This window comes from Pimephales promelas, chromosome 15 (assembly GCF_988280905.1).
Source record: "Pimephales promelas chromosome 15, fPimPro1.hap1.1, whole genome shotgun sequence".
Lineage (NCBI taxonomy): Eukaryota > Metazoa > Chordata > Actinopteri > Cypriniformes > Leuciscidae > Pimephales > Pimephales promelas.
This window is the reverse complement of record NC_142783.1, coordinates 8,773,532-8,787,310: the sequence shown is the minus strand read 5'-3', so window position 1 is coordinate 8,787,310 and position 13,779 is coordinate 8,773,532. Positions and strand designations below refer to the sequence as shown.

The window sequence follows — 13,779 nt, the reverse complement described above, 5'->3', positions numbered from 1 at the left end:
GCGCTATATAAATAAATGTGACTTGACTCATATATATTAACTTTCATCACTACATCATACTATTGACCCTTTTAACATTTTCGGGTTTCTCAGAAGTGGAAGGTTTTTTAGTTGGGTAAACTTCTATAGCAGTGAATGAGACACTACATGAAATATATTTGTGTGTTCCCACTTGCTCAAATAGCAAAAGAAAAGCACCACAACAGCGTTTTCACAACTTTCAAAAATAATTTTAAAAAGAGAGAGATGGATAATGCAGTCGGAAGAGAGAAAGATGTAAACTTTGTCACATCCACCGTATTAGAAACACCCTCACAGCAGCAGCAACTAGTTTTTTTGTAATATAATATAATATTATATAATAATATAATATTCAAAAGACTGTAAATTTTGTCTGTATTTTTGTATTCCAAATAACAAATAACTTTTTATTCCAGTATTTTGTATTTTATTTAAACACATTCGATGAGTATTACTCATTAAATGTATACTCATTGAGTAAGTATTTGTCATTAAATACTTTTTGATGTATTTGTGCCCATCTCTGCTTGTTGAAAAGTTTGAAAAGATCAATACTCAACAGATATAGTACCTTCAATGACCTGTAGATGATGATATCACTTCTTTTGTAGCAGAAATAAACAACAATTTCTCATCCCCATATACTGACGCTTTTACCAAAGCTTATACATCCAACGCACATTGCACCATTTAGCGTCAATATAACACGCACAGAGTATGGATAGGTTTAGGTCTGGGTTAGGGTTATACTACTAGGAGGCACCTTCTGGCCCATATACTGTATATCTGCAACTCATATTGACGTTAAAGGGTGCCATGTGCGTTGGATGTATACGCATTGGCAAAAGTGTCAGCATATGACGCCTTGGGATGAGAACAGGCTGAAATAAACTGCTTAGTTCCCTTTCTAAAGGGAATTCGCGCTGCAACCCACTATGAGGAAAGCCTCCGTCATGAACATTTATATGTGTACATTTAATTTACAGAAATCAGCTGATGTTTTCGGATTCTCAATTCAGATTCTCAATTATTCAGTTAATGTAAATTGTTCAGACTGCAGACTTAGCAACGACTGTATTTAATTGTACAGTACAAAGTACAGACACTATCTTAATTTCACAATGTCAATATTGTAACAATATTGAACAAAAAAAAAACAATACTGCTGGCCATAAACTGCGTGTCCGGTGTGTGATACTCTAAGTTAAATTTACTCATACTTTACACCACTGGTGCTAAATGATGGAGAAACGATGTAGCCCATCCTAACAATACCTCATGTCTTAGTTTGTTGATTGTGTTGCAGAGCCTTGCCCTCAGCTGACTTCTCATTTGCCTCTGTTCCTTTAACTGGAGATAAACAGACTGATGCCGAGATACAGGCTTTCATCAGAGCCAGACACAACCTGCTCAACAGCACAGGTATTATTCATTTATTCATAATCACACACACACAGAGACCTAAGGAAACGTTTTAAGTATTAAAGAGAAAGAAACAACGTCACACAAACCGATAATTTCACCAACAAATGGAAGTTTTATCAAAACAACAAATCAGAAATCACTGGAAACTAGCGAGATTGCAAAACGAACATGATAAAACAGTTTGATAAAACAACCACAATTTTTGTTGGTTACTTAAAGATTTAAAGGAGACATATCATGAAAATCTGACCTTTTTCGTTTTAAGTGCTGTAATCGTGTCCCTGGTGCTTCTACCAACCCAGAAAACGTGAAAAGTGACAACCCAGTAACTTTGTTTTAGTAAGCTTTTCTCTGCAGTAAATAAGCCGTTGAGATTTTGCTCCCCTTCTAATGTAAGAAGGGGAGCAAAATCTCATCACAAGTTGACTTTAATAGTTAATTGTTCTGCAAACTCAGGCATGTGTTAGTACCGATTTTTTATACTGCAATGCAAGTATTAGAACATGATTGGTTAGATGTGAAGGTAATGCGTGACGTCACGGATTGAGTCTTCCTGATAGAACTTGTGCTAAATTTCATTTCTTACTCGATACGAAAAGCTCGAGCAAAGCATGCAAATTGTTCTGTCGTTGGCTGCACAGATGAGCACAGAACAGTATTTGACCAAAGAATGTCACAGCTGTCTTATTAAGACCTCGGAGAACTGTCAACTTGTGTTTTATAATAATTTCAAAAAAATTCCACTAAAAAATGACCTGAGGAGCTTTATCACTCTCTCTAGTCCCAATCAGTGTTGGGAGTAACGCATTACAAAAGTAATACATTACAGTAACATATTACTTTTTGCTGTAACGCAGTAGTGTAAGGCATTAATAATCAATTTTCAGTAATATTTTACTCGTTACATGTTCAGTGAGGCTTGTATTACAGTTGTATTACAGTGTATTGTCTGCTTTTACTTCTTAAAGGCAACAGACTATGTGAAAGTTTTAAAGCAGTCTTTTAGTGCCAGTTCAGAGCGGTCGCGTCTGTAACATTGTTTTTTCCTCATAAATGCGAACACGAAAACTAAAATAAAATGAATATTTTAAGTTCTATGGAGACTGGAGAGCCAACCCTTCCTCATCTGATTTGCGCAGTGTAATTAACAGAATTACAAAAAATGTATTTTGCCTCCTATTTTTTTGTCACGCATGAATGTGTGTCTTTTCCCTAATATTAAAAATAAAACATAGACTGATATTTGTCTAATGTCTGGAGTCCTTTAAGGAAGTAGCCTATATACGTTTCAATACATGAATTTTCTGAGAATTTTTATTTCAAGTTTTGACTTCAAATGTCATGTCCATAATGCTGGACTTCCCCAATTTTAAATAATTTATCCTCAACTAGTTTGGTGGTGTAAGTCTACGTATTTTATAATTTTAACTTCAAATAATACTAATAGCCTAATTTAAAGATAAGGCAGCATTGGATATGGATGGTAAGGAGAATAACGCTGGAGTTGGAAGAGGTGTGTCGCGATTCTGTAGGTTCGTGGATGTGGCGAATCGTGATTTCGGTTTCATATTGCATATTATTACAGCCCAAAAGTTAAGTTCTACTTAGTTATTTTGGTGAAAGTAACTCAAAAGTAATACATGAGTAATGTAACGCATTACAATTCTGGGACAGTAATATTGTAAGGTAAAGAATTACTTTTAAATAACTGTAACAAGTAATACCTAATGTATTACAGTTTGGAAGTAACTTGCACAACACTGGTCCCAATACATTATATTTTCAGTCAGAGAACTAGAGGAAGCTCCTGAAAAAAACTTACTTAGCTAAATATTTATATCACACAGTCCGGTATAAAGAGACAAGACATGCTGACAAATACAATAAATATACAATTGTGATAGCCTATTTGATTTGTATGATTTCTTGAAGCGGTCGTATTTACCACGTTAAAGCCTTAGCATTCTGCCTTATAAGGTGATTAGAATCGACATCGAATCACAAACAGAAGTTATTTCAAACACTCGCTGCGGCCTGAAAGTGGATTTTGAGCTAAAAGGATTGAATGCTGATGATAGCGGATATATGAAACCAGGTAAACTCCTCCTCTGTTCACAAACACTCCTCATGCCCTAGCTGGACCAAGGTATTGGTCAAGGTAATCGGCGGGCCAAAAAACACTGGCCGTTGGCCCAAAGGATGCCCCGACGAAGCCCGATCAAACCCTGGAAGTGACAATGGAAACACGCGACTGGCCCTGGCACACACTAGCATGCCCGCTTTGGGTCTGACAGTGGAAACGTAGCTAGTGATATGGTGAACAGCAGGCAAACCAGATGGCAACAACTTTCCACACCTTGTGTGGAAAGGTTTCACTTGAATTGGATCAGGTTTCTGTGGACAACACAAACAGATGCAAAAAAATTATGCTCAAGCCAGTTTCTTTCCACTGTAAGGCAACCAAGCACAACCAGTGGTAGACATTGCTGCTCTTACTCATGAAGGTTCTTCATATTAGTCCAGAAAAAAAGCAGTTTATCTTTCCATAAGATATTGTGTAACTGCTATAATGACATTAAACTCAATCACATTTTGCACTGGCAGGCGTGGCAGCATAGGTTTTTGATCGGCGAGCTGAATCTGTTGGAGTTAGCCCGAAAGATGGTTGGCTTGTGCTGCCAGAGCATTCATGGTGAGGGGGATGTTTGAGTTGCTTTGAATATCAGTCCTCCGTTTTGAATATCAGTCCTCCTGCTAAACACTTTCTTTATTCCGCTCCGCTCATGTTAATATTAAAATGTTCGCCAAGGAACACTCAGGTAAGATAATGTAATATAAGACCAGCCTTCTATCTTTACCGTTTAGACTTCTTTACTCGCTGTTTTGCTATTATTCTCGTGCATTATTCTTTCACTAAGCTGACCAGCCAATCAGAGTTCTCTCTTTCCCCAATGGCCCGACGCCGATTCAACATGTCGAATCAGGCGAAACAAAGCCGACAAAGACTATTTTTAGCCGACGGCACGAAACCGTGCGGAACACACCAAGAAGACTTAGTTGGCCAACGCACAAAAACTGCCAGACGGCCGACCATCGGCTTGGTGTGTTCCGGTCTTTACAGAGCACAGATGTGATTTCAGATTTACTGAAAGGAAGGACCCAAAAGCAGGCAGATGCTATAACTTAAACTCAAGGCAAAAGACATGGCCTAATCAAAGAAGGGCAGATGCGAAGTGTCAGTCAGACCGGTGAGGGTCGAAACAGTTCATTCAACGACCAAATCTAGATAGGAAAAGACAGACAAGACAGCCGAGAAAGTTATTATCAGGAGACAACCAATATAGATGAGGCATGTCAGGACTAAGGTCAGAGATGAGTGGAGATCAGACGCAGGTAGACAGTCCAGTGGTTAATCCGCGAATCAGAACCAAGGACAAGTGTTTGGCAAATTTCTTGCCAATGTTGAGTCCGCCGAGCAGACATTGTACACCCGATCGCTTAATAAAGCTTAACACCTCGTTCATGGTTGTATGACAAACAGTGTGGGACAAGGTAGAAAATTATTAAATTTGTTAAGAAGATGAAGAGGAACTAGACATACATTTTCTGAAGAAAATGTGAGTGGTCCTTGCTATGGTAAACTTTGGCAGTTGCTACATGGTTGTGATTGCAAGAGAGCCAAAGTCTGTATGATGCTGTGGTGCTTAAATATAGCTTGTTACTATATGATTGCAAGGTTGCTATAAATGGTTGCTTGGATGTAGATACACAGTTCACACAGTTATACTTTTAAACTGGATGCCCGCCCTAATCATAAGATCTAACCCCCTGTTACATCCACCAGTTGGAGTGTCCTTGATCTTCACCTGAGGGCACTCCTCCCCACTCCTTTGGTCTCCCTTTATGAACTACACTACCCACAAAGCATTTCCCGGACTCATTGGCCCTCATTTATCAAAAGTGCGTACACCAAATTTCCAGCGTACACCTTGCGTACACTCAAAACCACGGTGAGTTTGAGATTTATCAATATGGACGTGGGCGTACGGCACGCTCGAATCCTACACCAGCATTCCTAACACCACAAAACGCACTGACAAACTAAAAGATATATTATGACCCACTGTAAAACAAACAAACAAAAAAATAACATAGTAATCATAAACTTCAGTGTTTATTTTTGTGTAACGTGGACTTCAATGTTTAATTTGTGTGACTTTACCAAAGCATTTGATTTGTAAGCATATTTCAGTTGCGAGCCCGCTTTACCCTGACGTTTCAGGAGTATCCCCGGAAGGTGCGCACGGACTGGGTTCGGTAGCCTAATGAAAGGCTTTCAATGACCAAAAAATAATCCAGACTGACAAAATAATAAAAAATACGTTCTTCTTCTTTTAAATGATAATAATAATAACGACATCCTTCTTCTAAATAACAATAAGCATCATTAATACAAATCAAAATAATAAGAAGAATACTATTACAAATTGTCATGCAATTATTAATGTGAATGAATGGTACTTCATTCATCACATCATCATCATCACTATAATTTGTGACGTGATTCGAAATTGAATGCTAATTTCAAAAGACGTGCTGTAAAATAATGCATTGTGATAGGTCATTTCGGCTCCACGTCGGAGAAGTTTCTCTTCTTTGCCGTCTTCCGTGTGTCCATGGTGTAAAATGAGGGCGTAGGGGGAGCGGAGACTTGAATATTTAGGGGCGTGTTATTCTAATGACGATCGTTTCAGCCGCGGGATTTATCAAGGGCAGGCATTGCGTACACCTGGATTTCAAAGGTACGCACATCTTCATAAATCAGGTGGTGAGAGGAGTGTAAGCATAATCTTACGCCAACATACACCCGTTTCTATGCAAGATTGATAAATGAGGGCCATTGAGTTTTGAGTTCTCCCACCTCTGGTTCATTAGCTTGTTTGTATTTGCCACTGTAATTCTGTAATTCTGGTTCTGACCTCCTGTCTGTTCCTGAATTGCCTTGCTTGCCTGTTAGCCTGTTTCTTGGCCTTATATCTGGAATGTTTGACTATCGTGTGAATCTGACCCTTTGCCTGTTATTATGGATGACGATTCTGGATTGTGTTTAATAAGTGGATGGATACTCTAACTCGGCAGTGTTTTATAACACCCCCATGTGCTTTCACAAATTTCGTGCCAAAGTTAATGGGAGTTAATGGCAGCTGATTTTTCAACTGCAGAGCAGCTGATTGGTAAACATGATTAATCTTTACTATACAACTATATTACAATATTTGAGTGATGCAGATTATTAACCCCATGGAGTCAGCAGTCACACCGATGTGACCAGCTCGCTTTTTTTCTTGTCAGTCCAAAAGAGACTCCAAATACTCTGTTGATTTTGATCTTACATATAACTATTACAGTATACATCATTCGATCCTGTTAAGTGTATTTTTTTTGTGTTTACTCACAATAAAAACAAAGTGTTGTGCTTTAATAAAGAAAAATAAACATGATGAGCATTCTCCCATCTCTCTCAATGTCCTTTCTGAAACGTGTCCGAAAATTAACTGTAACTCAGCGAATACTAAGTCACACAGGCACACAGGCATAAAGCTTGAATTCTCTTCTTTTAAATGAAGTAATTTATATTAAATATATATAACTGTGTGCTCTCAATATGCATTATTTATTTTATTTATTTATTTTTATTCTTTTTTCTTTCTTTACTATTGATTGTTTATGTATGTAATGAATGAAATTGCACGTGATGAATAATGGAGGTGTGTACTAGAGGTCTTCACAGTGCACCCGAGACCCGTCGGCCCGGGACCCGACCCGGGACCCGTACGGGTTCGGGTCTGTATTTTAAACGATCAGCCGGGTCCGGGTCGGGGCCGAATCTATTACTTCGGGTCCCGGGTCTGTTTAACATTGTGTGTAATACCAACGCATTCTCATCCTTTAGCGTCATATAGGACGCTATATGACAAAACGGCGAAATACTACTCACATGGCACCCGTTATCGTTAATATAACACGCGCTGAGAACGGGCTGGTTATACACGTGCGATCGGAGTGCAATCTCAAGCGCGTGTCATGTTTCTATGGCAACCAGAGCAGAGTTTCCTCCAAACTGCGCTTTACATTTTCTCCAATGTTTACAATAATATAAATGCACCGTCTTGTTTAATCTTAAAGTTTTGGTTGTCAGATTCAGACTCAATGAAGAGCAGAGAGCACAGATATGATCAAGCTGAACAAGCAATCGTTATTATAGTTCAAAAGGCAAACTAGTTAAAGTTATTATGCGAGTTAACTCGAGTCAGAATGTGCAAGGCTGCATTTGTCATCCATCACCGTGACATCAAGTGGACTTTTAAAGCTGAAATAACGAGTGGATTAAGCTTGGAATAACGAGAGAAATAACATGGATAGAACTTTCTTGTCGGTGAATTGTAATGGATCAGTCAGTCAGGTAACGTAACAACATGCAAATTACATTTAGGTGCTTATATATCATAAAAACGATATGTTACAGACAAATATTGCTGGCTTTAACTGCTCTGACCATATGATAGCTGTAATGCAGGGGAACATTTTGGCCGGATTGCCATAGCGCTGAGAGAGGATAGTGCCCACTCCAGTGTTTTAAGCATCCACCTCCACAATAAATTCCCTCTCCGGATCAAGGTGATGAAGAATGGGAGCTGAGACGAACCTCTCCTTCAAATGTTCAAAAGCAGAAGTGCACTCGGGGGACCACCTGAACCTCCTTCCTCCTCCCTGAAGAAGGGATGTGAGAGGTGCCACGATGATGCTGAAGTTTCTTATAAATCTGCGATAAAAATTGGCAAACCCCAAAAAGCATTGCAATTCCTTCACGGAAGAGGGTTGCGGCCAGTTAACCACAGCTTGGACCTTGCTATCATCAATAAGAACCCCCTCAGCGCTGATAATGTAGCCCAGGAAAGAGATTCGGGTCTGGTGAAACTCGCACTTCTGGATCTTTGCAATTGTTTTTTCGATTAAACGTTTCAGAACAGCTCGCACATCCCTCACGTGCGCTTCGTAGGTCTCTGAATAGATCAAGATGTCATCTATATAGACTATGACGTTTCTGTTGAGCATGTCTCGTAAAATCTCATTGATAAAAGCCTGGAACACGGAGGGACTATTGGACAGCCTGAATGGCATAACACGATATTCATAGTGGCCCGAAGTAGTAGAAAATGCAGTCTTCCACTCATCGCCCTCGTGTATGCGAATCCGGTTGTAAGCATTCCGTAAATCCAGCTTAGTGAAGAACCAAGCTGTGCGAAGCATCTCCAAGGCAGCAGGAACTAACAGTAGAGGATAGCGGTATTTAACCGTCACTTCATTTAGACCCCGAAAATCGATGCAAGGACGGAGGCCGCCGTCCTTCTTCTTCACGAAAAAGAATCCAGCTGAAGCAGGAGAAGTAGAGGTAGTTATGAAACCCTTGGACAGTTGTTCCTCGATGTAAGCCTTCATGGCCTCGGTTTCGGGCTGAGATAACGGATACACCCTCCCATGAGGCCTGAAGAAGAAGTTCGTAGGATATGATGAGCGACGAGCCCTGATGAGGTGATCAAGACGAATGGCGAGATCCATGATTTGATTTAAAGTCTTTTCATCGTCACGGCAGGCTAGCTCTCCCTGTAGCTCTGAGATGAGACCCTTTCGGTAAAAGAGCTTGAGTGGTTCCTCAGTCCAGCCCGTCTGTGCAGCGAGCGTCCGAAATGCGAGAGTGTTTCAGCCGCTGTGGAGTTTCCTTGGTGTAACGAAAGAAGAAGCTCCCCCGGATCCTTGCCATCCGCCGGATGCTCAAACACCTCTCTGAATTGAGTAACAAACGTATCATAAGAGAGTGTAGAAAACTGACCTCCTGACCACATCGCGGTTGCCCACTCCAGCGCTTTTCCGGTTAGAAGCGAACATACAAAGGAGATGCGGCTGTCATCGGTGGGGTGCTCCCGTGACTGGTTGAAATAAATCTCACACTGCATCAGAAAACCTTTACAAGCGATGGGTGACCCATTGAATTTTTCGGGCAGTGACATTTTGGGATTGCCGGAGGAGGTACTTCCGACCGGTTGAGGAGGCGCAGGTGCAGCGGGTGTGGGAACCCGATTTGCAGCGGTGTTGGCGGGGGTGAGTGCTTGAACAGTGCCAGGCGGAGAAAATCTACTGGATCTTGTTTTGGCGAAGTCTTCTGTAAAGCTGGGGCAGAGGTGTTGAGATCCATTTGCAGAGTTTTATTTAAACATGCAATGAAGCAGTGATAAACAGACATAAACTGTGCTAGTAACAGGGCAATCCGGAATCATAAACTTCATAAAGGCAAGGGTCAGGGCAGGCAGCAAGGTTCACAGAAACGAGGATCCAGGCAGAGATCAGAGTACCAGAAAAACACAATAAACAGGAATAAACGCTCGGTAATGATAGCAGATAGAATCGAGACTTCACAAAGTCACAATGACAAACACAGTCCTTATAAAGCAGCCCATTCTCACCCCCAAGGCGTCACTTAACTGACGCCTTGGGAAGCATTTGGACATGCTTCAATATCTGACGCTTTAGGCGCCCTTTAGCGTCAGTAAGATGACGCCCTAGGATCGCGTGTACCCTACCCCCACCCCACACCTAAACCTAACCGCGTCCTCTAACAGACGCTTTCCTTTAGCGTCAGTTAGATGACGCCGTAGGATCGCGTCATGTAAGTGACGCTAAAGGGCGCCTAAAACGTCAAATATTGAAGCATGGTCAAAGGTGACGCCTTGGGGTGAGAATGCGTTGTATAAAGGGGCAATAATGGAGAACATGTGATGCAGATGGGGCTAATCAGATGAACTAGGCAGGTGTTAATCCAAGGGAGAGATGGGAAATGCAGTTCCTTAATAATCTGGAGAGAGGGAACGGATGAAGCCAGAGGGGGAGGCAGCCGAGCTCTCTGTCACAATAGCATGATGTACCCCAATTTTCAAGCAGAAGGAACTGGATGAAATGTCCTGAATGATCCATTTTCATTTACATTTATTCATTTAGCTGTCGCTTTTATCAAAGCGACCTACAATTGCTATATATGTCAGAGGTCGAATGCCTCTGGATCAACTAAGGGTTAAGTGTCTTGCTCAGGGACACATTGGTGTCTCACAGTGGATTCGAACCTGGGTCTCTCACACCAAAAGCATGTGTCTTATCCACTGCGCCATTACCACCCCACAATCCAATCCACAATATTACTTGTAATGCAGCATGGAATTAAACCACATTTTCATTTGTCTGGCCAGAGAACTGGTGCCCTGCCTGAGCTAAGTTTTTTTTTTTCTCCATTTCTGTCTCCACACATTGTTGTACCCTTAAGGCTCCTCATATCAAGGAGCTCTTCTGAAATAAAAAAAAATCACTGCCCACTGCTCCACACTTGTTCCTTAAGGTTTGCTGACAAAGTCTTAAATTCGTCATCAGAATGTGTCTCTAGAAAGACTGATGTTTTTAAAGGAGCATTTCACCCATTGCAACATTAATCTTTATTGAAAGTGGATCATATATGTAGTCGAAATGTAAAATATATATATTTTTTTTTATTTGGTGCCCTCTTGACCGAGAAAAGACAAGGGGCGCATTTGTATGAAAAGACTACAGGTTCCACAATGCACCGCATTGCACAGCTCCACAAGCCACACCCACTAATAGTGCAAACAGAGAAATCACTCTTCCGTCTACAAGGCTAACATTAGCTGTCACCAGAGTTTGAAATTCATTTCACACAAAATGTCTAGTTGGCTGTGGCGAGCAGGACGATCGAGGGCGAGGGACATAAGAAGACGGTGCGTTGCGCGAGGCCGGTGGCGTGAGTGATAAAAAAAGTCACCTGTGAGGCGCGCGCTTGTCTCGCGTCTCTCACAAGTCAAGTCAAGTCAAGTCACATTTATTTATATAGCGCTTTTCACAATACAGATTGTATCAAAGCAGCTTCACAGTGATAACATGAAAGTAGTAAAACACAGATCAATAATATTGTTAAATATTAAATATTAAATAACCCCAACTAAGCAAGCCAAAAGCAAGGCGACAGTGGCAAGGAACCAAAACTCCAGATTGGATGGAGAAAAAACCTTGGGAGAACCCAGGCTCAGTCGGGGGCCAGTTCTCCTCTGGCTTACATTCATATTGTTTATATATAAATATTAAATATCCTAACGTTAACATATCGCGGGCGTTGAGTCGTCTTTTCACAGGCGTTGGTCTTCTCATCACAGGCGTTGGGGCAACCGAATCCACGTGAGAGGCTGGATACAAGACTGGACCTGACGAACGCCATTTTTCTCGGGACAAGCGTAATAATAGCAGAAAGGCAGATGGGAGATAATTAGCATAGCTGATGTTCATAATGATTTCCATTATACGGGAGTCGGTGTTAGAAAACCACTATCTCACAAACTCTCCGTAACCTGAACTCTCCGCAACCCAACCATACGCGCCGACCCGTTTGACTAAGGCTGTCGAGCCCCACTGTCGCGGAAATGCGTTTCAGTGGCAAACGGTTGTAACGAGTAGAAATATGGTGTGACCCCTTTAAGAATCTGTGACGGGTGATAATAGGGTGTGGCCCCTTGAAGAGCTACGCGCTCCTGTTAGAGAGTCGGCATTATTGGTATTCTATGTGATATATGCCGTGTGCCTCGAACACCCCCATGTGTGTAATTTCTGTTTGATGCCGACTTTTATATTACTTTTACTTTGCTTGTTAAGTAACGATGTGGATGGGAGGACGTGCAACAGATAGTTATATGCACGAGTTCGATGTGGAATAAAGCACGAGTTTTGAGATGCATGTCGACTCCGTGAAATCTGTCTGGCCTCCGCACGTAATATCTTCAGTCGTGAGTTATCCATCTCCTTCTTCCTGAAGCAGCGCGTTACAAGTGGCGCCCGAACATTTTATCTCTGGCCTTGGATTTAACGCGAGGACACGGACGACGGACCGGTTTGTGACGGACGGCTCCGAAAATGCTGTGAACATCCAGCCAGTCATGTGTGAGTTTATACGAGGAAAATTTCACTGCGTATGCGTGTAAGGCCCAAGTCGCTTGAAGCTGGAGCGGACATTTTGTGTTTCTGACGCAGTGGATATTTCTTCACATTCAACTGGATTTAAGTCGTCACGGACGCATTCTTTGTGAATTTGTACTGTGCACGTTGTATTGTGTTTCGTTGAGGAGGTAACCTGAAATCCAACTGTTGGTGTACTTTGACTGTTTCAGTAATTCGGGCCTGGTTTCTACCTTCATTTGTGGCCATTTGCTGGAACTAAATGGTGAACTGGTTGAATTAAACATGGAAATTTCTTCATTTTTTTGAAAAAAAAAAAAGAGACATCCACTGGATTTTTCCTGAACTTCTGTATTTTCATTTATCGTTGGGTAATAACTCCTCGACGCCCACGCTGTGATTGCTCGTCGGAAAAAAGAAAAAAAAAAGAAAAAAGTGACTATATATGGTTATATGGTTAATTTTTTTAAAAAGAGTGTCCAATTGTTATTACATTTGTCTTGCTTAGTTACTCACATACAGTAAGTTAAGGCAAGTTGGATTTATTGGTTGCATGATATTGCTGTAATTCATTATTTTGAGTTTCATATTGACTGATTTTGTTATAATGGCCAGACGTATTGATGACGAGACTGATTTATTTGACCAATCTGCCTGCTTTGAGTTTCCGGCCAGACGGAGAGCGCCAGTGGCAGTGCCGGGGTCAGGAGAGCGCCTGGAGACACAAGTTAAGTCGTTGAAGGAGGAAGTGGAAATGCTGCGGAGGTGCCTGAGTGAGTCTCTGGATCTTCAAAGAGGTATTATTGACCGTTGCACAGAAAACTTGCATGTACCTGATTCTTACCAAGTGCCTTCACAAGTCAGGCCTGTTGCTTCATCTACTCCACATGCTCAAGCACCAGCTGGTCACTTACAGGGGCCTTGGTCCTGTGAAGTAGAAATGAACGTCAGAAACGAAAATGCGTTTGGCCTGGCTCAAAGCTCTCACGATTTGAATAATGCCACCAGAACTTTGGCCTCCGTCTTGCACCAATCGAGACTGGAGCCCCCAGTGTTTGAAAATGATGAGAAGATTCAACCTGATGATTGGCTTATTCTTGTGGATGCCTATAGAACTTCTTTGGCTCTCAGCGATGCTCAAATTTTGCTTGAATTACCACGGTTCTTGGCTAAAGAGCCCAGGAAGTGGTTTGCGGTACTGAGTTCACATGTCACATCTTGGACACAGTTCTGCACCCTGTTCAAGACTGTGTTTCTCCCAGCAGATAT

At 41.4% G+C, this 13,779-nt stretch overlaps 1 protein-coding gene across 3 annotated transcripts in view; it reads left to right on the top strand.

Moving 5' to 3' along the window:
* The window catches only part of kif6 (kinesin family member 6), a 445,971-nt gene that overhangs the window by 408,945 nt on the left and 23,247 nt on the right, over window positions 1-13,779 (top strand). For 2 of the 3 annotated variants that reach the window (XM_089120092.1, XM_089120091.1), the window contains exon 21: window positions 1,328-1,443. In XM_089120092.1, the coding sequence (XP_088976218.1) occupies window positions 1,328-1,443 (116 nt within the window). Of the gene's footprint in view, window positions 1-1,327; window positions 1,444-13,779 lie in introns of those variants that run through there. The other variant, XR_016146642.1, reaches the window with a different exon arrangement.